The 25,954-nt window shown below is 39.1% G+C and overlaps 1 protein-coding gene across 5 annotated transcripts in view; it reads right to left on the bottom strand.

The window, feature by feature from the left end:
- RCAN3 (RCAN family member 3) overlaps positions 1-15,894 on the bottom strand; it is a 36,955-nt gene extending 21,061 nt beyond the window's left edge. For 2 of the 5 annotated variants that reach the window (XR_005030693.2, XM_036914733.2), the window contains exons 1-2: positions 15,667-15,893; positions 7,403-7,657 (exon numbers count right to left, since the gene is read on the bottom strand). Coding sequence is in view for 4 of the 5 variants with exons in the window: in XM_036914733.2 (XP_036770628.1) it covers positions 7,403-7,594 (192 nt within the window). In the remaining variant the exon portion in view is untranslated. Of the gene's footprint in view, positions 1-7,402; positions 7,658-11,005; positions 11,125-15,666 lie in introns of all 5 variants that reach the window. The other 3 variants (XM_057499850.1, XM_057499849.1, XM_036914734.2) reach the window with 3 other exon arrangements.
- Positions 15,895-25,954: the final 10,060 nt, after the last annotated feature.

Genomic DNA, 25,954 nt, shown 5'->3' with positions numbered 1-25,954 from the left:
TTCATTTCTGGACTGTCTGTTCTATTCCATTGGTCAATATGTTGGCCTTTATGCCAGTACCATATTGGCTTTTAAAAATATTTATAATTAACATATAAATACCACACTGTTTTGATGACTCTATCTTTGAAATTAATCAGGAAGTGTGAGTCATACAACTTTATTCTTTTTCAAGATTGTTTTGACTATTTGGGGTCTCTTGAGATTCCAGTGAATTTTAGGGTGAGTTTTTCTATTGTTGCAAGAAACATCATTGGGATTTTAATAAGGATTGCACTGATTCTATAGATTGCTTTTAGTAGTATTGACATCTTAACAGTAAATCTTCCAGTCCCAGGACATGAGAAGTCTTCTTGAATTTCTTTCAGCATCGTTTTGTAGTTTTTAGTGTACAAGTGAAAAACGGGCTATGAAGTGAGCTCTATTACTGAGTCTGATGCATTAAAGAGACTTGACTAGGATTTCCTCTAGCTCTAGACTTCTATAATTCTCCAATATTTAACATAGTCTTAAAATTAACTAAATTTTACTAATTTTTGGCCAGAATGGCCCTATAGATTCAATTAAATAAATATATACTGAAGTACCACGTACCAGATACTTTTAAAACATAGTTCATTATAACAGAAACATTCTTCCTTTGATCCCTTATTCAATTCCCAGATTTAAAGAAAATCACTTTCCTTAAAGGATTTACTTCTTCTGGATTAAAGGTTATGTCAGAAAACCCAATAATTGATTTGGTCTGAAAATCAGAGAATCGGTGTATTCAATTAACTTCCAGTATCATTTACTTTTCTTAAAATAAAATTTTCATTCTTTAAATGGAGAGTGTAGAACAAATGTTTATCATGCATATGGTTACACAGACCACCAGAGAATTTGGGCCAGTGTATCTGAGATCATAACTGCACATTATATCTTCTCTGTACTATTTAATCCCACTCAGCTTATAATTCTGTTTCTTCATCATGGCACTGCATCACTAATCCTCAACAATCATCTTACAGAATCCATTCCTTCAACAAACGCTTAACAAGTGTTATCTAGTACTGGAAACTCTATTTGATGCTGAGTATCCCTGATAAGAAGCAGGAGCAGGGAAGCAAGGACAGATGTCTTAATATAGCCCAACCATCATCACTTGAAAGAAAACTAAAAAAAATCAAATGTCAGATGGTGAGGAGGTCAATAGAAACAGTTTTATAAACAAAGAGCAATACTTTGTTAAGGGACTATAATCCAAAAGTTGCATGCATTTTTTTGAAGTCAGTCCTGTCTAGGATATTATTTTGCATTAACTTTTACTGAGATCCCTCAGACACACATACATAAAGCAGAAAAAAGAAACAGTCTCATTTTTTAAAATTATAAAAGCTTAAATTATATTTTGAAAACCTCTCGTGTTCAAATCAGCCTTAAACAACATGCTAGATCAAAAGGGCTTAACATATATACAGAAAATTCTATCCAAAGGCAACAGAATACACATTCTTCTCAAGGGCACGTGGAACATTTTCCAGGACAGATCAGATCATATTTGAGACTACAAAACAAGTCTTAATAACTGTAAGAGAACAGAAATCACACAAAGCATCTTTGCTGACCACAATGGTATTTAACTAGATATTAATTACACAAAGAAAACTGGAAAGTCCACAAATATGTGACAATTAAACAACATGTTACTGAACAACCAATGGATCAAAGAAGAAATTTAAAAATCAATAAAAATATATTGAGACATACAAAAACAGAAATAGAACATACCAAAATCTATGGGATGCAGCAAAAGCAGTTTTAAAAGGAAAGGTCCTAGGGATAAATGCCTCAAGAAACAAGAAAAGTTTCAAACAACCTAATTGTACACCTCAAGGAATAAGAAAAGGAACAAAGCCCAAGGCTAGCAGAGGGAAGGAAGTAACAAAGATGAGAGCAGAAATAAATGAAATAGAGACTAAAAAGACAACAGAGAAGATCATTGAAACTAATAGCTGGTTCTTTGAAAAGATAAATTGACAAGACTTTAGTTAGACTCACCAAGAAAGAAGGAGAGAGGACTCAAATAAATCAAATCAGAAATTAAAGAGATTTATAACCAATACCACAGAAATACAAGGTATCATAAGAAACTAGTACAATTATATGTTAAGAAATTGGACAACTTAGAAGAAATGGATACATTTCTAGAAACATATAATCTACCAAGACTGAATCATGCTGAAACAGAAAGTCTGAACAGGCTGATTACTAGTAAGGAGATTGAATCAATAATCAAAAGCCTTCCAACAAATTCAAGTCGAGGACCAGAGAGCCTCACTGGTGAATTCTAACAAACATTCAAAGAAGAATTAATACCAATCCTTCTCAAACTCTTTCCAAAAAAACAGAAGATAAGGGTAGTCTTCCTAACTCATTTTATAAGGCCAGAACTACCCTGATACAAAAAACCAGACAAGGATACCAGAAGGAAAGAAAATTACAGTATATCTCTAATGAACACAGATGGAAATATTCTCAGCAGAGTGTTATCAAACTGATGTCAACAATAATTAAAAGTATCATACACCATGATCAAATGAGATTTGTTTATTCCAGTGATGCAAGGATGGTTTAACATCTGCAAGTCAATGTGCTACACATTTACAAAATGAGGGATAAAAATTATATGATTATCTCAATAGATGCAGAAAAAGAATCTGAAAATATTCAACATCTATTTATGATAAACATTCTCAGCAAAGTAGGTATGGAGGTACAGGACATACCTCAACATAAAAAAGGCCATAAATGAAAACCTACAGCTAACATATCCAGCAGTGAAATGCTGAAAGTTCTTTCCTCTTATATCAAGAAAAAGATAAGGATACCCAGTCTCACCACTTATATTCAACATAGTATAGAAATCCTACCCAGAATAATTAGGCAAGAAAAAGCAGCAAGTCATCCAAATTGGAAAAAGAAGTAAAGCTGTCACTATTTGAAGATGACATATATATATATAGAAAACCCTGAAAAATCCATCAAAAAACTGTTGAAATTACTAAATGAATTCAATAAAGTTGCAGGACAGAAAATCAATACACAAAAATCTATTGCATTTCTGTGCACTAATAATGAATTATCAGAAATAGAAATTATGAAAACAATCCCATTTAAACTTGCATCAGAAGAATAAAATACCTAGGAATACATTTAACCGGGCAGGTGAAAGTTCTGTATATTGAAAACTACAAGACATTAATGAAAGAAATTGAAGAAGACACAAATAAATGGATAGGTATTCTGTGCTCACAGACTGAAAGAATCAATATTGTAAAAATGTCCATACTACTCAAAGCCATCTACAGATTCAATGCAATCCTATCAAAATTCTGATGGCATTTTTCACAGAACTAGAATGAACAATCCTAAAATTTGCATGGGACCACAAAATCCCCAAATACCCAAAGCAATCTTGACAAAGAAGTCCAAAGCTGGAGGCATCATACACCTCAATTTCAAACTATAATTACAAAGTTATAGTAACTAAAACAGTATGGTATTGGCATAAAAACAGAAACAAAGATTAATGGAACACAAATAAACCCATGCACATATGTTCAATTAATTAATGACAAAGGAGCCAAGCATATATATACGGGGGAAGGGACAGTGTCTTCAATAAAGGTGTTAAGAAAACTGGACAGCCAAATGCAAAAGAATGAAATTGGACCACTACCTTACACCATACACAAAGATGAACTCAAAATGGACTAAAGATTTGAATGTCAGATGTGAAATCATAAAACTCCTAGAAGAAAACATACATGTTAAGCTCTTTGACATAGGTCTTGGCAATAATTTTCTGAATCTGAAACAAAAGCAAAAGCAACAAAGCAAAAATAAACAAGTGGGAACATCAAACTAAAAAAGCTTCTGTACAGCAAAGGAAAACATTAACAAATGAACAGGCGACATACTGAATGGAAGAAAATACTTGCAAATTATATACCTGATCAGTGGCCAATATCCAAAATATATAAAGAACTCATAAAATTCTAGAGCAAAACTCAATAGCAAAAATAACAAACTACTCAATTAGAAAATGGGCAGAAAATCTGAATGACATTTCAAAAGACATGGCCAACAGATACATGAAAAGATGCTCAACATCAATGATCAGGGAAATGCAAATCAAAACCAAAACGAAGATATCAATTCACACCTGTTAGAATGGCTATTATCAAAAAGAAAAGAAATAACAAGTGTTGGTGAAGATGTGGAGAAAAGGGAACCCTCATGCACTATTGGAGAGAATGTAAATTGGTGCAGCCATCATGCAAATGGTATGGAGGTTCCTCAAAAAATTAAAAATAGAGCTATCATATAATTCAGGAATTCCACTTCTGGGTATTTATTTGAAGAAAATGAAAACACTAACTTGAAAAGATATATGCACTCATGTCATTACAGCATTATTTACAATTCCCAAAATATGGAAATAACCTATGTGTCCATTGGTGGATAAATGAATAAAGAAATTGTGGCATATACACACACAATGGAATATTACTCAGCCATTAAAAAGTACAAAATCTTGCAATTTGCAATAACATGGGTGGACCTTGACAGTATTATGCTCAGTGAACTAAGTCAGACATATGCTCACAATTATAATGTGGAATCGTAAAAAAAATAAACAAACAAAACCAAATGCACAGATACAGAGAACAGACTGATGGTTGCCAGAAGCAAGGGTGGGAGATGGAAAAAATGGACAAAGGGGGTCAAAACATAATAAGAAAAAAACAAAAAAACAAAAACAAATCAAAAGCCTGCTTTAATTTTTCTGTATTTTAAGAAATGAAAAAGTGGGGTTAAAAACAAGAAAGGAAATAAAATCACACTTGGACAACTCCAAATCTGTAATTGAAAAACTGGGTACCACATCTGCAGGGCTCCTGATAGAGCTACTGCTCAGAGCACATGCATAAAGCCTAACAACCATGCTGCTATAGAAATTAAAAGATAAGCCTTTTTCCTCAGTTTATTTTTCTTATGGCTTATTATATTCTTTACTTTTTCTCCCCTGCCTCACACATACTAATTTCAAGAAACACTGATGATACTGAAGAGCCAAAATCTAGCAATCTAGAATGAAGATTGACCTTTACATGACAAGGTGTAATTTCATATATAATTCAGAAGACGGTAAAAGCTCATTCCAACAACTATAAGGTTATAAAGACAAAAACCTTCCGAGTTAGGAAAAAAACAAAAATTCTTGAAATTCTTAAAAATAAAGCATTTAACTGCAATCAAAGTTATTCTGCTTATCATAAATGGTTTTTGTTTTTCCCACATACATGGATGACCTGCATAAATAGGTTATTTCAGGAGAAATTAATGCAAATTAAGACACTGGTAGTGAGAATGAAAATATAAAGGAAACATTTGATTCTCTCACTTTATATTTAATTGGTGAGCCACATATAATTTTACTATATGAGCATTTTATATTTTGCAGTTTCAGATATTACCATTAAGGCTTATATATAAAATTTACTATGACTAAGAATTGTATATAACGTGAAGTCCACAGAACTGCTACTAGAATTTCTGCTGATATGATTTCCAGTGTAAAGTTAGGTCAGCTACAACTCCAAATGGTTTTTAAAATGAAAACCAACAAGAATTTGCCACTTCGGCAACTTAAAAAACATCCTGCTACATTAAAAAAAAACGTTGGGACAGATAAGATTGTGAGGTTTCTTAGAAGAGTCCTTATGAATATAATTTTAAGATAAACTAGTGATACATTTGGTTTCTCACAATAACAAACAACAAGGTTAATATAAATATGTATTATATGAAAAACCACAGAGCTCTTAAAAAGTATGAGAAATAGGAAGTATGATTTCAAAATTTCTACATGATGACTGAATGTGGAAAATAGCATTTGTAAAGGAAAATAAACCCAAAAGATACAAAATTGGTGGCTGTCATCACTTTCTCTTACTCCACTTCCAGGTCTTCAGCATCTCAAGGCAGGGTTTCTGCAAAGGCATCCTAACTGGTTCCCTGCTTCTGGCTCTCCTTCCCCTGCTCAGCCCTTCCCATGTTGTCAGTTATCTTCCTATGTGCAAATCTCAGGGTCACTTCTTTGTTCAGAAGACTATTTACACAGAAGGGCAAGGGCCTTGAGCTTTGCAAGGTGCCCCAAACTCACCTTTCTAGTTTGATTTCTCTTGACTTTGACTATATCTCACCTATGCACCAGCAATACAAAACTGCCTGCTATAACCTCAATGATCCACACTGTCCTGATGCAGCTCTTCTGCTCATTCTCTTCCGTCTGGCCATAACCGCCTTTCCCGTCCCCTGCTAAGCTCCTGCCCAACTTGCCCAGCTCTTCCCCAGAGCCATCTCCCCATAAGATCTTTTAATGCAGTTGGCTGCAATCCTCTCTCCTCTGATACCTCAATGTACTTTAAGGTGCCTCTAACGGCACTAGCATTTCATCTCATATCAAATTGCTTATTATGTCCACTGCAGGACTGTAAACTGAGGCAGAAGCTTTTTAAATTCCTGCTTTATTCCCTGAAGCAACTGGCATGGTAGCTTACACATTAGAGGCACTCAAGTATGTACTGAATCAAACTCAATCAAATTCTGTTTCAAGAAAGTTACTGAAAGGAAATACTTGAAGTACATAGAAAAGTAAAGGGCTGGTGATAATATTTTCAAGTCTCAAACATGCAAAATTTACACCATTGGCAGAAATATTTTATTTTTGTAGGCCTAAGACCTATACGCTTTTGTGAGGTCATGATGGAAAAAAAAAAACACAAAAATCTCTCTTTCCAGGTAAATAATAAATGAACAAAAGGAAAGCAGCTTTTAAAAAATAAACTCAATAGTTTTTTTCCCCAAACTATAGAAAGTAATATAAGAAATATTAATAATTCTGTTACACTGAAATCATAAATGGTCCTAATTATGTAATTAGTCCCAGGAAAATGCTCCAAATAATTCCTTCTTTTGTGAATTTGCTCCCAAGTAATAGGAAGCCAGGCTAAAAATCACTACCTTCTCTTTAGCTACAGGCTCTGAAAATGAATGAATGAATGAATGAAAGAACAAATGGACTTTTAGTAAGACTTGATACAGAGTTCATTACAAACTAGTAATACTTTTCAAAATATCTATGGGGAAGGACCGGTTTTTAAATATTTCCTATTTGCTATAGACCAATACTGTTAAAAAATACCACAAAAATGCTTCAGTGATGTCTAAAGGTTGATGCACGCTTTCCGCTCTTGTCATGGACCAGTAACAAACTTAGCAAACGGGCAGCAATCTGCTCTCTTTCCTTGAATCCACACACATTTACGCAGGTAATGACAGGACATACACCTACCTTCTGCTCTTGCACCTCAAACACTGCTTCATGGACACTGCAAGCAAAAAGTGAGGTAGGCAGATCACTTAAATCCATCATCTCTTCCAAATCATCTTCATTTTCACCAAAAATCATCTCTTCCTCCTCTTGGTCACTGCTACAGAGATCTGACTGGCTATCATTCCAAGATTTCATAGTGTCCTTTAGCATTATCACCTATAAGCAGGTCTTTTCTGTGTCCAAAGTTCAAAGAGGTCTACCAGGCATCTACTGCTGAAAAAAGAGAACAACACAGAGATAAGACTTTGAAGGCCAAATAATGTTCCAATCAATTCTCAAGACAGCAATTCATCAAATGAAGTGATTTTATTTCGGAAAAATAAATCAGGCTTTAAATCAACCTATTATAGTCTTCATAAACCAGTTCTACATATACTAATTTGATTTGCTTAGCACATTTTACATAACATATTTCACTGGCAATGACATATTACCAGAAAATGCAAAAAGTTTTCTACTGAAATTGGGAGGAAAAAAGTATAAAAATGAGGTAATAACAATATGTACACTAGTTTACAAGCAGTAGGAAGGAAATTTGTAAACGAGGACTGCCTTCACATATTTGTTTTGGGTTTTAGGTCTACAACATTGAAGCTGGCACAGCAGAATAAAACCCACACGGATTCCCTCACCATCTGCATCCTGAAATATGGTCTGTGATGAGCCAACTTTACCTTTCTTAACCAGTGTGTTTTTTCTGAAATATACTCTCAACAAACTGAGCTACACAGAACCAAGAGTTCTACATTAGAATCAGTCTTTGTTAATATTAGAAATACTTACAGTGGGCAAAATCGGACAAAGATGACAACCTACAAGACATCCCTTCTCTGAATGTTTAAAAATCAGTAACTTAAACCCTAAGGCAAGTTGCTGAGTGTCCCTCTGTTAGGTAATGTAACAAAGTCTTACTCAGACTATTTCTGTATATGTCTGTCTCCTTGCAGACCTGCACCCCGACCCACCAAGCAAAATGCCATGAACATAACACATTTCAAGATATTGAAAATGGATTTTAAGAAATGCCTGTCAGGCACAAAAAAATTAAGTCATCAGGATTATTACTACCTCAATATTGCCTAATTTGTGATTTTCCCTTTTATTTTAAAGAACACAAGACTGCAAATATATTGCTTATTTGGAATATATTACAGAATGGTCATTATAGGATAAAAATAGTATTTTTCCCATTATTCTACTACCTCAATTAGGAAAGACTAATTCTAAAAAGTAAAATCTTTACTCGTTTTTATAAATATTTTCTAAATGGCTATTGTGTTGCCAGGCATTATTATGGATATAAGATGAATAAGACATGATTCCTATTCTCAAGGAGGGCTCACCAAAGCAAGAATTCATTAGCAAAGATGCTGGTCACTAATAACGGATCTTGCTCCATTCACTGGCTCCTACACTTTCAATTTCCCTTGTCCCTCGGCGCCTTTCCCTCAGCGGCCAGACTTGTTCAAGATTCCCCACTTACATCTGCCCCAATCTTAAACAAAAGAAAACCTCAATCTCTGTGTCTGTCTCTCCCTCCACCTTCCCTACCAGCCTCTTGGAAAGGGTAAACTGTACTTGGGGCAGACACCTCAACTGCTGTCACTCCTGAATTCAGGGCAGCTGCCACTGTCTTTTGGCTGAAACCGCCCTCGTGGCGGCCAGCACAGATTTCCTCAAATTAGAACCTGATTTCAGGCCTCAGCCTATCTCTGCCACAGGAGACCTGCCTCCCACCCACCCACCCTGGGAACTCTGTGCCCTGCCTTCTGGGTCTCCGCCCTTCCTCACCAACTGTCTTTGTCTCCAGCTCCTCTTACCCTTTACAACTTCATCTTTTTTGAGGGTTCATCTCCATCTTCTTCCTCATCTGATTCTTCCTGGGTGGTTTTAGCCACACCCAAGCATTTAACTACTTAACTACCAGCACTTTCCAACTTTGTTTCCTGCTTCCCTATGGTTCACACACATACAACATGCATGTACCAATACTGCCTCTTGTTTCATACGAGGACTTGTAAGTCGGGAAGGATGTCACCCAACTTGAGGGGGAAGCAAGAACAGAATTTCCGTCAATGAATCAGATGGGTGGGTGGGAAAAAGTACATGGCCCCAAGAGATTCTGATCTGCCCCTATGTCCTTCCTGCACACTGAAAATCACTCATCTTTATGATTTACATACCTAGACTCAACTCTCTCTCCCGAGTTCTAGCCTTGTATTTTCAGCTTTTTTACTGAATATATCTACCTGGGTAGCCCACAGGTACTACAACTGTTTAAAAGTTACATATACTCCTTTAATTAGATTATTGGGCTGGAAACCTCCAATTTGGAAAGGGACCTGGGCAGGGGATGAACTGGAAAGAGGGGAATGCAAACTCAACCGTCCAAGCAGGTTTACTGCTGAACCTGAGAGGGCCCCCTCTGTCCTGGCCGGCAGAACAAAGGAAGGAGAATCTCTAACAGGTCAAGAGGCTTTTTATGGTCAGGGTTTTTGGCGGGCTCTTTGAGGGGAGGGGTCAGGGGAAAGGTGGGCTTGTGGCTTGCTGACGTGCCCTCTGGAGGATGCTTGGAGCCTAGGTAAGATGACACCTAGGTGTCTCTGTGATGGTGGGTGGGCTTATTCGAAAGGTGGTACTCAGGTCCAGAATCTATCAAGGGAAATGGTATCTCTGTGGCTTTCACTGTAATCTTTAAGATCAACTTGTCAGGCAGAAGTCATAGCTCTCACAGCACTTTGTTCATTTCTCTGTTACATACTTACCTGATGATTATGTTTACAAATCACTCCTAGCTACCAGACCATGAATGCCTTTGAAACCCCAGTCTCTGGCATAGTTTTAACTCATGATAAATGCTTAGTAAGGATGGTTGACTGAAAGTCGATAGCATTATTTATCCCACTGACGTGGCAGCACAAAGGAAAATTTAATTCTGCCTGAGATCAGAGACAGTTTCCCAAAGGAGGTTATGGTGAGACTCATAAGATGAACAGAATTTCAGCAGGAAGAGAATGTGGTGCATTCCAAGCAAAGCCATCAGTTCATGGACAAAGGAAGAAGATAAAAAGATCAGCATGCACAAAGACCATGTGATCTGGAGTGGAGAGAGGGTACTATATTTGGTAGGAGTGTCACAAGACAAAGCTAAAAGGGCAGCTGTGGGCCAGGTCGCCTTGAAAGAAGGGTTACGGAGTTCGGACATAAAAGACAGTCAATGTAACAGTGCAGCACAGAGAAGACAAATAGGGACTCTGTGGCATCTTACTACACTGATGGACAGTGACTGCAATGGGGTATGGTGGGGACTTGATAATATGGTGAATGTAGTTAACCACAATGTTTTTCATGTGAAACCTTCATAAGAGTGTGTATCAATGATACCTTAATAATAAAAAGATAGTCAATATCAGCACGCCACTGAAAGTGTCTAGGCAGGGAAATGATATAACCAACCCAATTAAACTTTCAGTATTTGATAAAAGTGGATTGTCTTTGTATCTTCTCTCAAAGAGGTACTAATGTTTTTAATCTTCCTCCACCCTTAACCCATTAAAATACCTTGCCTGGACTTTTGGAGGTTGAGAGTTGGGGAGCTCTGAATGGCTAGATTTTAAAATTTGAGAAAGTCAAGCTATTTTTGATAAGATTTGTTTGTTTCATGTTCCTTCCTCCAACCCCTAAAAAGAAAAAAGAGAGGAAAAAAAAAAATCAGAGCATAGGAAATAATCCTTCACCTGACTTAAAAAAAAAAAAATTCTTAGAATGTTACACCTTCATTTCCTGTTTTCTACCTTCATTTTTGGGTAACTTTTTCTTTTGATATAATTTCAAACAGAAAAGTTGTAAGAACAGTACAAAGAATTCCTGCATACTCTTTACCCAGTTACCCAATCACTTACATTTTTGCCCACTTAAAAAATCATTCTATTGTTATACATACAATTTTTTCCCTGAACAACTGAGAGTAAGGTGAATGTGCCCCCTTATCCCCAAATACTTCAGTGTGCAAAAACAAGATCATTTTTTTACATAATCCATGGTACCATTATCAAAACCAGGAAACTTAACATTGAGTTAATACTTTTATCCACGGCAGAGTCCATATTCAAACTTTGTCCTGTATTCAGTAATGTCCTTTATAGCTATTTTATCTTCATTTTTTAGATTATTTGTTAAATTATTTGTCCCTTGGGCCTTTTGTCCCAAGATTATATTTTTTAGTATTACAGTATTGCTACACTTACAGTATTATAGTATCTTATAGCATTGTTAACATTTTCTTCACTTATACATTACTACATATTTGATATACATTAAATGGATGGATTGATGAAACATCACAGTAACTGCAAATAAGTCTGAAAAGGCTTTAAGTATATCCCAGGAAGATCCAGGCTCCATAATCAGATCTTACTAGACTTAGCCTCTGGCTCTGCCAGTACTCTAATTTTAGGTAAATTACTTTGCCTCCCCATAAAATGGGGATAATAATCCTTATCAAATAAAGGATATAATTAGAGGGATTAATTCAGAGAATACATGTGAAGTGCTCAGAATAATGTTTTACATACAGTCAGGGCTCAGTATTATTTTCACATAGGCATAATCTATGTCAATGCGTTTTTGGGTTGAAAGGACCCCAATAACATCAGAACCACCAATGGAACTGATAATAAAACAATAAAATGAGAAAAATCCACACCCAAGTGATCTAATGCCAAGTAACAAAAAGACTACAGGATAAAGAAGATGTGGTACATATAAACAATGGAATATTATTCAGCCATAAGAAGAAAACATATCCTACCATTTGCAACAACATGGATGGAGCTAGAGAGTATTATGCTCAGTGAAATAAGCCAGGTGGAGAAAGACAAGTAACAGATGATTTCCCTCATTTGTGGGGTATAACAATGAAGCAAAACTGAAGGAACAAAACAGGAGCAGACTCACAGACTCCAAGAAGGAACTAGCCTACCAAAGGGAAGGGGTAGGGGAGGGTAGGTGAGGAGGGAGGGAGAAGGGGATTGAAGGGCATTATGACTGGCACACATAGTGTGTGTGCGGGGTCACAGGGAAGGCAGTGTAGAACAGAGAAGACAAGTAGTGACTCTGTTGCATCTTACTATGCTGATGGACAGTGACTTCAATGGGGTAGGGGGGGACTTGATAACATGGGTGACTGTAGTAACCACAATGTTTTTCATGTGAAAAACCTTCATAGGAGTGTTTATCAATGATACCTTAATAGAAAAAAAAAGGCCACAAAAATAAAACCAACATTATCATTTCAAGAAAATCGTTCAGTTACAGACCTATCAGTAAAAACAGCTCCAGAGCCATCACCAGCAGTAATGTGGCTCCAGTATGAAAACATTTACAGATTTAAAAACAGAGAGCTAGCTGCAAAAAGGCCATGGTGCCCTTTCTGTGAGCCTCACAGAATTTTATGTTGTAATTCAGTGCACACAGTATTACAGACATTATCTTTCAGATGATGGTTGTCTTGCTAAAGGCAAGCCATGAGGGTTTTATTGGGATATAGTTTAAGTCAACATTGTCAACGATTTCATAATTTTCTCGACATCATCAGTGCAATTAGATGTGAACCGAAGGATAGAGATGATCAAAGTCAGCCAGGGGAAATGACAATCCTAAAATATCTGTAAAGAAATCATCTTAAAAGGTAACTCAGCTGGTACTTAAAAAGTAGCTTGGTTTTATTAAGGAAAAGAAAAAAAAAAAACCCTACAAGAGCACATGGTTTCTATTTTATTACCAGAGCTGTTGCCAGCTCTGTGGCATTCCAACTATTACAAGACTAAGCTGTCTGTCAGTTTACTAACCCAAGGAGATATTGATTGGCTCAACAGAAAGTGCTGAATCAATATCCTCCAGCGTCTGTAAGCAGAGGGCCTCGCAAATCACTGTTTAGCATCCTATCAGCGCAACTATAGCTGTGGCTGGCTTCTGGCAAATTGTTTCTTTGTGGAAACATGAAATGAGTGTAAAACTCCAAGTAGCAAGACTATATGCTCTGCTACAAGCCTCCTCACAAAAGTAATCTATCGAGGCAAATGTCAAGCACATTGATTGGACTTGGCGTTTTAAGTTCTGAAGAGGAAAAGGCACATTCCTCCTCCTCCAGGATTTTTTTTTAAATAGAACGCTTCTTAACTTGGTGAACATTTAAAATGCCTCAGGTAGATGCACTTCATTATTTTTTGATGTGTTCAAAATGCTACTGAACAATACTGAAAAATGAAAGCAAACAAGTCCCCCATTTCCACTCTACAAATGCCCTGCTGGATATCCTTGGAAATGTCACCTGGCTTTTGCTTTACATTTGTTCTTTCATATATAAAATAAGGAAAATACAGATGCTGAACTACTACATTCCTTTTAAAAACTTCTAAATGATAAATTTAGACTCAATTTCTTTTTTAAAAAACTCTCAGGACTGTCAATGTGGGTGTTCTGAATGGCTATTGTGGAAGTCTCTACCTTCTACTCCCTCCTCATTTACCACTTACAGGTAAAATGTTACTACTTTTTAGTAGCTGTGGTAAAAAAAAATTTGGTAAAGAAAAATGGATGAAAATTAGGTTTTTGTATTTTGTTATGTTACAATGACCTATGCCCTCTTTTCGCAGATCATCTAGACATGGTCCTGCTATAATTATTGAGGTTCCTGTTCCACCAGCAACTGTGTTACTTTTTTGCGTGAGAGAGAACTGAAACAAACAAAACCCACTGTCCAGAACATACAAAAATAATAGGTTTTAAAGAATAATTGAAGCAGAGATATATGAAAGACTGATGCCGTTTGTTTCATTGTATATTCATCGTCCCTCAATGTAACCTCTATATTCTAGGGGAAAAGTGGAGTTTGACAGCCTAACTTCCACTTTCTGTGGGTTTCTGGGGTCTAAATAACAAACGGCATTGAACTTTAGAGTTTCCATTATTTCACAGGCTTCAGCCTAACGGATTTCCAAATCACACTATTTTTTCAACACGTTTTGCTTAAGTCTTTCGAAAAACAAATCCTCTAGCACCGTATACAAAATTTGCTCTCATTTGTAATCCTTAACACCCTCATGTTTAAAAGCTTTACAGATGCTACAATTCAATAGTGGGAAAAATCTAGTTTTCCCTAAAAGCACTTTCCAAGCTTAGAAGAAAAAGGCTGAAAATGTAAAGTTTATGGCCATAGAAGGGACCCTTAATTTTCAGGCCTTTTACTGGATTCCTGCACTACAAGTCCGTTTCTAGAATACCAATATAAACTCCCCGACAAAAAGAAACAAGTTGTGTGGTGCACAAACATCTGTATCTTGGGTCTCAAAGTGTGTTTTTGTTTTGTTTTTAATTTAAGGGACTGAAGCACAGCTAATGAAATTGTCTTAAAATAGTTTTAAATCATATGTAGTCACAGCTACAAATAAGCCAGTTGCTTCTTTTACCAAATAGTACATCAGCGACTTCTTCTGAAACGCAGTGTCTATGGAATGTTCAAATCAATGCAGTGTGCTAGCTAATTTTCAATCATGGGAGCAAATAGTTCGGCTTTGAGCATTACACTAAAGCATCACTTTAAATAACCCTAGTTTGTATCTGAAACCTATTACCTGAACTGCTGCTCCCTAAACCAACTCCTAATCCCCGAAGGAGATGATCAGATTTAGCGCTGAGGTTGGAACGACGCAACCTGCAAACAGGTCACTATTGCTCTACCGGTCCAGGCAGCAGATGGAAGCAGACAGACAAGTTTCAAGAAGTTGGCGAATAAGTAATGCGACGGTTATCCGTGCATCATGGGGGAGGGGAGGCGAAAGAAAGAGGGGCTTCCAACTTGCGGCGGTGCCTGTTTTACCCACTGCACCTTTTTTGCCTTCAGGAGCAGGTTGGGTCTGTCAGCTTTTCAAAAAGTCAAAGAGTTTTTGGGAGAAAACTGAGGGTGCAGAGGAGAGCACAATTTCCTTGATTTTGTTTTCCAAGACACCACCCCAGACAGAGTTGGAGAGAAGCTGCCGGGCGCGAGAGGGGCTGCACGCCCGAGGCAGGACGCGGCAGCACCTCCAGCGTCTCGGGGCCTGGGGCGCCCACCGTCCCGGGCACCTGCGGACCGTTTCTTTTTTTTTAGGTTTTTGCACCTCGCGCCCCCCAACCCTGGTGGGAGAAGCCGGGCGCCGGCCGCACCCGCGAAGGGGACTCACCTGTGCGCTCGGCCGCTGCAGGAAGGCGAGAGGGTGAGAGGTCGGAAGGTCAGACCCGGGAGCAGGCAGGCGGAGAAGCCGAGGGCGGCAGCCGGGCAGAGTCGGCGCGGCTCGGACTGCCTGTAGCCGGGGCGCCACGCCCTCAACGTCCGCGGGAGCGGCGTCTGGGCCAAGTCGGCAGCCGGCGTCGTGTGCACGCCCGAGGCGCGCGCCCCCGCGCTGTCCCGCCCCGCCCCCCACTCCCCACTGCGCGCGCCGCGCAGGCGCCCAGGTCGGCGGCCCCGCGGGGGCGAGCGGCTCCCGGGTGGGCAGGAAGCGGCCCCGCCCTCGCGCGTGCGTCGGGCTTCGCGCGCGCGCACTCAGGGGCGCCGGGGCGGATTTGTCGTTCCCCGCGGGTGGGGCGCTGGCGCTGTCATGCGGGAGCGGGGTTTAAGGTACCCCAACGCTCTTGGCGACCTTCTCGCCTCTCGCCGTGGCCAGTAGTAGTTTATCTCCTTTTCCCGCCGGCGCCATAAGTCGGTCACAAAACTAGTAGGAGTATCTTGAAGACTTACAGAGGGCCAGTTACTCTACTGTGCGGTGCGCAGCGTGCTTTAAGAGCTTTACCTCGTTTAACCTCAGGGTAACCAGCGAACCGGATATTATTTTGATCTTTGCATAGATGTGGGCTTCACTGTGCTTAATTGCCCTAGGAGAGGCAGCTAGTAGGGAGAGGAGCTCAAAGCAGTGGGGTGTGCGCCTCCATATCCTGAGCTCTTAACCATGCTGAGATACTGCCTCCGGCTCCTCTCTTGCCGTCTCTCTTCTCTTCACCTTATGCACGATATTAATACAACTTACATTTTTAGTGCTTTATTGTCCCTTTACGGAATACTTTTCGTGCAGTCTTGCTTGATTGAGAAGCCCCAGGGAACAGTGGGTTATAGTTAGGCTTATCTTACAAACAGAAGGAGCAAGAGCCTAAGCTGTCGAATGAGTTGTCCGAAGTTAAGAGTGGTAGGGCTGGGGCTTTCTTTGAGAGACAGCATTATTATTAAAAAAAAAATTTTTTTTTACAAGGCATTTGAGCCAAGCTCTGGAGGGAACCTGTGTCTTTTCCCTCAGCTCCTGGGGAGGGAAACAGGCACACAACAGGAAAGGAATTTGTTTTAAGAGTGTGCAAGTTGGAAGAAAGTCAGCTCTGATCATTCACCCATAGGCCCTCAGAGGCAAGCAAACTGAAGGTCAGAATCAAGGAGGCAGTGCTGTCAGTTACTCAGCACCTGGGGTGTGAGGGTGGGAGAAGGACTGGAGAGTGCAGAATACATCTAATATCTTATATTTGAACTAAGGCAACTGGTGGATTATGGTCCCAATCACTGTTTAAAGAATGACCCTTACCTCAGAGAGAGATGCCCAATGGATCATCACCCCCTCTTGCTTCCTCTCATCAAGAACTAAGAACTTCAGTAATTTTTTTCTTCTCTGAATTCCTCTAGCACAGCAACTTGGGCACGAATTGAGTTTTTAGGTCACATGAGTTTGGAAACTGCTGCATTCTGTACCCCTCTGTGAGAATCCATGATACATGTTAACGCGGAAATGGCTTGGAGAGGTCCTAAAGTAAAAAGACTGGGCTAGCCTTGTTTAACTCAGAGTTTCTCTGAACTATTAGGCCCTGTGCTAGGCACCAGGCTCTTATGAGTAAGGTCCACAAAAATCTATCCTGTCAGGAGATCACAGATAAGCAAATAATTAATTGTGATAAGATTTTATACACGCTCTAAAAGAGGCATTTGCAAAGTACTGACAAAGCAGAGGAGGAAGAGAACAGGTCTACCTGGAAAACTGAGGGAAGGAGTTGCAAGTTCAGAGGATATTTTAATAGTTTTCTAGGTGGGCAATATGGGAAAAGGCATTCTTCAATAACAACAGCATATTTAGAGACATACAGGTACACCTTTGTGTTGGTCTTCAGGGCAAGTATTAAATATTATTCAAAAGTTTTTGTTCTGTTTTTGCATACACCAAACTGGATTAAGCAATAAATGCAATTCAGTGATTCATGTAACAGAAAAGTAATGGGTTTCAGGCATGGCTGGATCCATGGGCTTAAAACGAAGACATCAGGATTTAGTCTTTGTTCTTCATTTCCTTATTCTGTTTTCCTTTGTGTTGACTTTTCATTCTCAGGCTGCCTCTCCCCATCAGGTGTCAGAAGAGATGGCTGCTTACTATTTCAAATCACATCCTTCCCAACAGAAAGTGTTTCCTTTCCTCTATGCTGTCAACAAAAGTCCTGGGACTACATCTTGCTGGTCACACTTGGGTTACTTGCACATCACTAAACTGCTCTCTTGAGAAGGGGCTTGGAATATTCTGACATCCCAGGCTTGGGTGATGTGCCCTCTTGTGGAGCTCGAGGTAGCAGTTCTCAAATCTCACAGACTAAGAATTGGGGAGAGGTGGCTTCCTGTGCGACGTATTTTCTGTTGGTCCTTTCAGAGCTAGTCTCGACACTTTCCTTCCTAATCTGTGCCTCAGGAGGCCAACCTGCATGGACTCTTTCAATGGGTCCCTTACCTTCTGGCTTACAAAATTTATCCAATGGAAGACATTGGAAGATCAGAGGGTCAGAGGAGAATGAAGGAAGGGCATTATTCCACAGCTCCTTCTAGGTCACTGCAGGTTGGCTACACACATCTCCTGAGGCTTCTGTCAAGTGTCCCTCTTCATATGGATCTCTCTTTGAGTTATTTTACAGTCTCCCTTCTCTTGGCCTGGAGCTGATAATGGCTGCCCTCTGTTGGCAGCCTCAGGGCATCATAACACCATTCCTTCTTGTGTCCCTCACCCCTACCCACACATGTGTGAATAACCATCATTTTAAACTCACCTCAGATAAAACTTTTTCTGGAACCCTGCTGGTTATGTTCACCAAAGGTAATTCAAGTTTCTACAGTATCCCCAAAAGAAAGGGAAATGACTGAAGAGCAGGCAAGAGCAATAAGATAGCAATACTGGTTTGGTAGAGCTATTGCAATCATACAGACCAGAGATGACAGCAGACAAGGATCATAAAGGAGAAAGCCAGGGAAAACTAGTATGATCCTGGCTGTATATGAAAGGAGAAGTCAACAAAATGTACTGATGAATTACGTGTAAGTTATGAGCATTAGAGGGGAGCTGAGGATGGAAGCAGTTGGAAGCCGGGGGTCTGGAGCCTGGGTGTGAGCTCAGACCAGTGTAGTGATTTGGGATGGAAGCGTGGTGGGTAGTTGAAATCATGGCCTCAAATGAGATGACCCAGAGAGAGTATGTGGAATAGAACACAAAAGGGACAAAGGGCAGAATCCAGAACATCAGTGTTTACGTGGCGGGCCGAGGAAGAGCTGCCATCTCGTATCCGTCAACTAGGTTGTGAGCAGCTCCAGAACAAGAGTGAAATCTTTCACATCTTTCTTCTTTACCATTGTGTCCAGCAAGGTGCTGGGCACACAGTGTGTAATAAATGCTTGTTATGAATGAACTTCACACGGTTACACATTTCAAGCCCTCCCTCCCTCTCCTCATCATCGTGAGGTTTGAGTTACAGGCAGAGAGAAGAAGAAGAAAGAGAAATTGATCTTTTGTGGCTCCATCAATTGAGAGCTGTGCCAAGGTTAATAAGCATTTTTTGGCCTGGGAAATTCAAGTAGAACCTGTCAGGTGATGCTAAGTAGCTCATCGCCTGCCTTTTGGGAGTATTTCCTGACAGGTAATTTCATTTCAGATTTTATTATTCTTATTTGAGTAGATTTAAAAGTCAATACTTTAAAAAGCCCTTATTAGGTTTGTGATATGGAAGTAATAGACATGGTGAAAGAATCTCTTTCTGACATTCATACATTGCTGGTGGAAAAAAGGATACAACCATTTTGGGAAAATGTTTGCAGCTTATCAAGCTAAATGTATACCTACTCTATGACCCACTACTAGATATACACTCAAGAGAAATATAAGCGAAGGTACACACACACACATGCACACACACACACACACGGCTTGTACAAGAATGCTCTAACATCTTCATTCATAATATTCCTAACCGGAAACATTCCAAATGTCTTTCAAAAGAAGAATGGTTAAACAAACTATGGTATATACAAATAACGGGATACTACACAGTCATAACAAAGAATGAACTACTGATAGACATAACAACATAAATAAATCTCAAAAAAAGTTGTTGAGCAAAAGAAGTCAGACACCAAAGAGTTGTAGATGTATGATTTTGTGTATATGAAGTTCAAGAAAAGACAAAATGAATCTATGGTGATTGATGTGCATCAGAATAGTGGCTACTTTCGAGGGGTGGGATTGACTGTAAAGGGGTACAGGGCATATTCAGGGGTTGTGGAAATACTCTTTACAGTCATACATTCAACACATATTTATTGGATGTCTGCTATTTCCTAGGCACTGTTCTAGGCTTTGGGAATAGAGCAGTGAACAAAACACGCCAAGGAAAGGAGTGGCCTTTCCTTAAATATAGCCAATGACAAATCTGAGGAACTTTCTTCTCACTTCATTTTTTAGTTGCTGGTGGAAAGGCAGTGAAATATAGTGGAAAAAGCATTGGCTTTAGGGGGCCAGCTCCATCATGAACTGGTTATATGATCTTTAAGCAAGTTCTTTAAACCTACTGAAGCTTACTTTTCTCATCTGTTAAATGGCATTGATGATACTTGCTTTGCAGGGTTGTTTTATGAAGTACCAGACACAGTACAGATGCTCAGTCAACATTAGTTGGTTTATAATCAGTTTACAAGTAAATTTTATTCAAGGCAACAATTTTATTTATTCACAACAAACTTTTGCAGTTAGGTATGACTGAATTTGCCCAGTGAGATATGATCAAAAGGAAGCTGACTTAGCTGGGAGAGGAACCTTTGCCTTGATATTGTTCCTCTTTCTTTTAGCCTGCAATGTGAATATGATGGCTGGAGCTCCAGCAGTTATTTTGGACCAGGAGATAATCTTGAAGATGGAAACCACTCATGCTGTGATGGTGGATCAAAAAGATGAGGAGCCTGGCTCCCTTGTGACATTGGAGCTACCATACCAGTCCTGGATTGCTTATATCCAGACTGCCTTTACTTGGGAGGCAAATATTCTTCTGTATTGTTAAGTGTCTCTTGTACCCAACTGATATACCCTGTAAGTACTAGTTTTTATTGCATAGATCACACGTATAGTTAAGAGAATAATTATGCAATTACTATTTTATTGCCCAATTCCCCATCTGGAATATCAGTTCCATGGGGGTGCAGACTAGTCTGTTCACACACTATCGGGTTCTGATATATAGTACCTGCTCAATAAATGAGGAAGAGAGAAAGGGAGGGAAGAAACAGAGCTGCTTCTGCCTGTAAGAGAGATCACCTCATGAGAAAGCATGCAGTGAGAGGGGAAGAGGGCTGAAGGTAAAGCCTGCCTGCCAATTGGTCTCTTCCTTCCCCTCCTCTTCACCCTGCCCCTACCAGATTCATTAATGTGCATCTATGGGTTACTTGATACTTAAATTCATGATCTGCCACACACTCTAGATCTTTTATGGGATTTGCCTCACAGATGGTACCTTTTTCTGGAGAGCCTTAAATTAACCTGCCTCCCTGGTAACACCCTCATTTCTCTCCCACTCCTGGGAAAGTCAGTTATTCTCCCAAGAAGAGAGTTGCACCATGATCCACTAGCTTGCTGGGGGAGTGAAGCTTTTACCAGCAACATCTTCAACATTGGCTGGTTGATGAGAGATGTAGATTTTTGATATTTTTAGTTTTCTCATTACAAAAATCAGACTCGGCCTGAATAGACAATCTAAAAACAAAAGGATAAATAAGAAAATAAAAATCACAACCTCCTGGTCTTGAGATAGCCACTATTCAATATTTTGGTATATTTCTTTCCAATGTTTTTTGCAAGATTAGGTGTATCATTGGAATTATTCGATTTGGATCTCCCATTTATTTTGCTTAACATAATATTGCAAGCATTTCCTTTTGTTTTAAAACGCTATTTTAAAATGTTTTTTAGTAGCTATGTAATAGTGCACTGTATTTCATTATCTAATCATTTGTTGTTGGACTCAAGACTTCTTTAAAATTTTTAAAAAGTAATTATACAATGAATACCTTTTTATATATATAAAGTTGCATTTATGATATTTTCCTTAGCATAGATTCCCAGAAGAGGTTACTAGGCAAAGCAGCACACACACTTTAAAAACTCTTACTGGAAATTGACAAAATGCATTTCAGAAAGGTTGTACAAACCATACAGTCGCACATCTTCAACATTTACCACATCCTCCATAATAGTGAGTATTGTATTTAATTTGAAAAGCCTTTCCCTGTTTGGAAGGCAGAAATAAACCCATGGCATCTTGATTACTGGAGAATATGGACATTTTTTCATGTGTGCTTCATTTGAGAAATGCTCAAGTTTTCCTCCAATTGTCTTTTGAGCTATTAACATGGTCTGATTGATTGTAAGAACACCTTATACATTGTGGACAGTAACACTGTGATTATCAGATTTGCTGAAATTTTTCTGCTGGTGATTTCCCTTTTCAATTTTTCTTTTTGATATACAGATGTATAAAAATGTCTGTTTGTATGTAGATGTGTTGATTTTCTACTTTGTTGATTCTTCACTTCCCTCCTTGCTGACATCTAATTCCCAGTGACCTTCATTTTGGGGGATGATTTCTATTTTTTACATTTACCACTTTAGTTCAATTGAATTTTAGTAAAAACTATGAGGTAAGATGCTAAATTATTTTTTTCCAGTGATTCTAATACTAATTAATAATCTATTTAATCCACTATTTTGTGTCTATACAATTTAGTATATATTGTAGTTTGTTTATACATTCTGCTTTTGTTAGACATTTGCAATGTTTCCAGTTTGGGGATGTTATGAATAAAGATGTTAAGAGCATTCTTGTACAAGGCTTGTGCATGTGTGTGTACCTTTGCTTACATTTCTCTTGAGTATATATCTAGGAGTGGGTCATAGGGTAGGTATATATATAGCTTGACAGATTGGCAATTTCCCAAAATGGTTGTATCCCACCAGTGCATATATATATATATTTCTGGGTAATTTCTTCTGTCTCATTGACCTCGTTGTTAATAGAAACTGTTTTGATAATTGTAGTTTTATTACCTGGAAGGGAACCTCAGAGTACACATATTTCCAAGCACTTTTCAGAAGTTTTACCAACTTACACTGTCTCCTTCCCGTTGCCCATGTCCCACAATTTTCAAACTTCAGCAGTATGTGAGATAGCAATTCTTAGGGTTGCAGACATGTTACCTAATAGTCTTAAAAAAAACTGCAGGCTCATATCCCAGTCTGCTACCAACTAGTTGTTTAACCTTGAGCAAATCTCCCATGCTGTAAGCCTGGTTCCTCTGCACACACATTGAAATAACAGTAGTACCTCCTTCATCAGATGGTTTTGAAGCTCGAATGAATTGCTCTTTGAAAGCTCCTGGAAAACTATGAAATCTTAATAAAAATGCAGACAGTAACAATTACATTTTTATAAAGAGAAACATGTCTTAAAAAAAACACTCATGCGTAATTTTGAGGATCGGGAGTGGAAATACATCTTCCAGTGTGTTCTGAAGCCCGGATGCTGCATACAATTTCATCGTGCAATGTTGCTCTAAATTGGAATCAGTTCCATTTGCCTGCAGACTCACTGGCTGCTGAATAACGGCAGATCAGTTCAAGAGCAGCGTTGCCACTCCACTCTGGAAGGAACTGCTTTTTAAATGTTGCAATCTTTGACTTCTTAAGGAGGAGATATTATTTCCTGGTTAATTTGAGCTGCAGATGGGTCGAGGAGAATAAGAACTCCACGACCATAATCAGGAAGGAAGGGGTGGGGTGGGGAGTGGGCACAGAAAACAAAGGAGAAGATCGAACATTAAAAATGGGCAGCTGCATGAACAGCCCAGGGATTCAAATTATTTTGATTCTCTTGACTATTTGTCTGGGTTTGATCAGGAGAGAAAAATCACAATGTAGTGGTTTGAACAGGAAGAATTTAATATAAAGGATTGCTTACCTTGATATAAAGTTATTAACTAGTAACTAAACAGGTAGAAAACACTCTAAGGGATCACGGCAGTGCAACTGACAGATGCAGCTACCATTCCGAGGATGAAAGGAGCCGAGGGAAGAGGTTGTAATTATTAAAACTCAGAAGATAAAAGGACATTCAACCTTTTCATAAAAGGAATTCATAAAAGCCATTCACAAGAAGGAATGAAGTAATGACACATGCTACAGCTTGGATGAACAGTGAAAACATGCTACGTGAAAGAAGCCAGTCACACAGTCCACGTACTGCATGGTTCCACTCACATGGAGGCCCAGGAAAGGGAACCCATTGAGACGGAAAGTAAATCAGTGGTTGCCAGGGGATGGGAGGGTGGGGCTAGGAGGTATAGGAAGGTGACTGCTAAAGGGTACAGGGTTTCTATTTTTTAAACTATGGAAAAATAGGCATAACATAAAATTTACCATTTTAACCATTTTTAAGTGTACAGTTCAGTGGCATTAAATACTCTTGCATGAATGTGCAGCCATCACCATCATCCATCTCCGCAACTTTTTTCATTTTCCCAAACTGAAACTGTACACCCATTATACAGTAATTCCTCGTTTCCTCTCCCCAGGCCCTGGCAGCCACCATTCTACTTTCTGTGTCTGAATCTGACTTCTCAAAGTGCCTTATTCAACTGGAATCACACAGTATGTCCTCTTGTGATTGGCTTATTTCACTTAGCATGTCCTCAAGGCCCATCCGTGTGGCAGCATGTGTCAGAATTTCATTCCTTTTGATGCTGAATAATATCCCATTGCATGTATACACCGCAGTTTGCTTGTCCATTCATATGTCAATGGACACTTGAGTTGTTTCCACCTTTTGGCTATTGTGAACAATGCTGCCATGAACGTGAGTATACAAATATCTGAGCCCTTGCTTTAAATTCTTGTGTGTATATACTCAGAAGTGGCATTTTTGGATCATATGGTAATTCTGTTTTTAGTTTTTTGAGAAACCACTATACTTCTCCATAGTGGCTGCATCATCTTACACTCCCACCAGCAGTGCACAAGGGCTCCAGTTTCTCCACATCCTTGCCAACACTTGTTATTTTCGTTCCAGGGTTTCTTTTTTGAAGTGATGAAGATGTTCTAAAATTGACTGTGGTGATGGTTGCACATATCTGTGGATATACTAAAAATCATTGAATTGTACGCTTTATAGAGGGAACTGTATGGTATATGAATTATTCAATAAAGCTGTTAAAATATAAAAGATAAGAGGAGGGGTCCTGTGGACCTGGGCCCTGGACCTCTGAGGAGAGGGTGCTGAAGATTCCGGGGTGGGGAGTGTGAAGCTGGCTGTGTAAGAGTTGGAAAGAGCCACAAAACCAGACTCAGCTGCTGTTATACTAGGATAAAGGAGTGTTGCTGAGGTGATGTGCATCGGGACAGGAACTAGACAGGAAGGAGCAAGTCCCATCTTCCACCTGCTGCCTCTTGGTCTCCTCCGTGGGCCCCTAACAGGGAGCAGCTGGCAAAACAGAAAATTGGTTTGTAGAGTTCCAGCCCTAGCATCCCAAAACATCCTAAGGGTGGGTTGGGAGCTGAGGGAAAATAGCTTAATAACTTGCTGTCTTACTAAATTTGGGCATCTAAAGCACAATACCATAAACTGGGGGGCTTATCAACAACAGACATTTTTTTCTAAGTTCTGGAGGCTGGGAGTCCGAGATCATGGTGTCAGCATGATCGGGTTCTGGTGAGAGCCCTCTTTCTGATTTATGACTGTCTTCTCATGTATCCTCACATGGTGCAGAGAAAGCAGCCAGCTCTCTGGCTGGCCTCTTTCATAAGGGCAAGAATCCCATTCATGAAGGCTCCACCCTCCTGACCTCATCACCTCCCAAAGGTCACACCTCCAAATACCATCATGTTGGAATTAGCGTTTCAACATATGAATTCTGGGGGGACACAAACATTCAGTCCATAGTACGTGCACACCTTGTGGAATAGAAGACTTTATCTTTCAGTATGATTAAGACAAGCTTTGTAATCTCAGAGACTAAATCTTCACAAAGATACCCACAAACTTGGAGATAAGGGTAAACTTGTAAAAATCCATTTGCAAGTAGATGAGATACATGTCTTTGGCATAGTAATCCCTTTTCCTCTCTAAGGTGACCAAAGTATAGCCTCAAGACCC

Source organism: Manis pentadactyla, chromosome 4 (assembly GCF_030020395.1).
Source record: "Manis pentadactyla isolate mManPen7 chromosome 4, mManPen7.hap1, whole genome shotgun sequence".
NCBI classification, from domain to species: domain Eukaryota; kingdom Metazoa; phylum Chordata; class Mammalia; order Pholidota; family Manidae; genus Manis; species Manis pentadactyla.
Note: the sequence above shows the minus strand (reverse complement) of the source record. Positions and strands in the feature narration are given on the sequence as shown.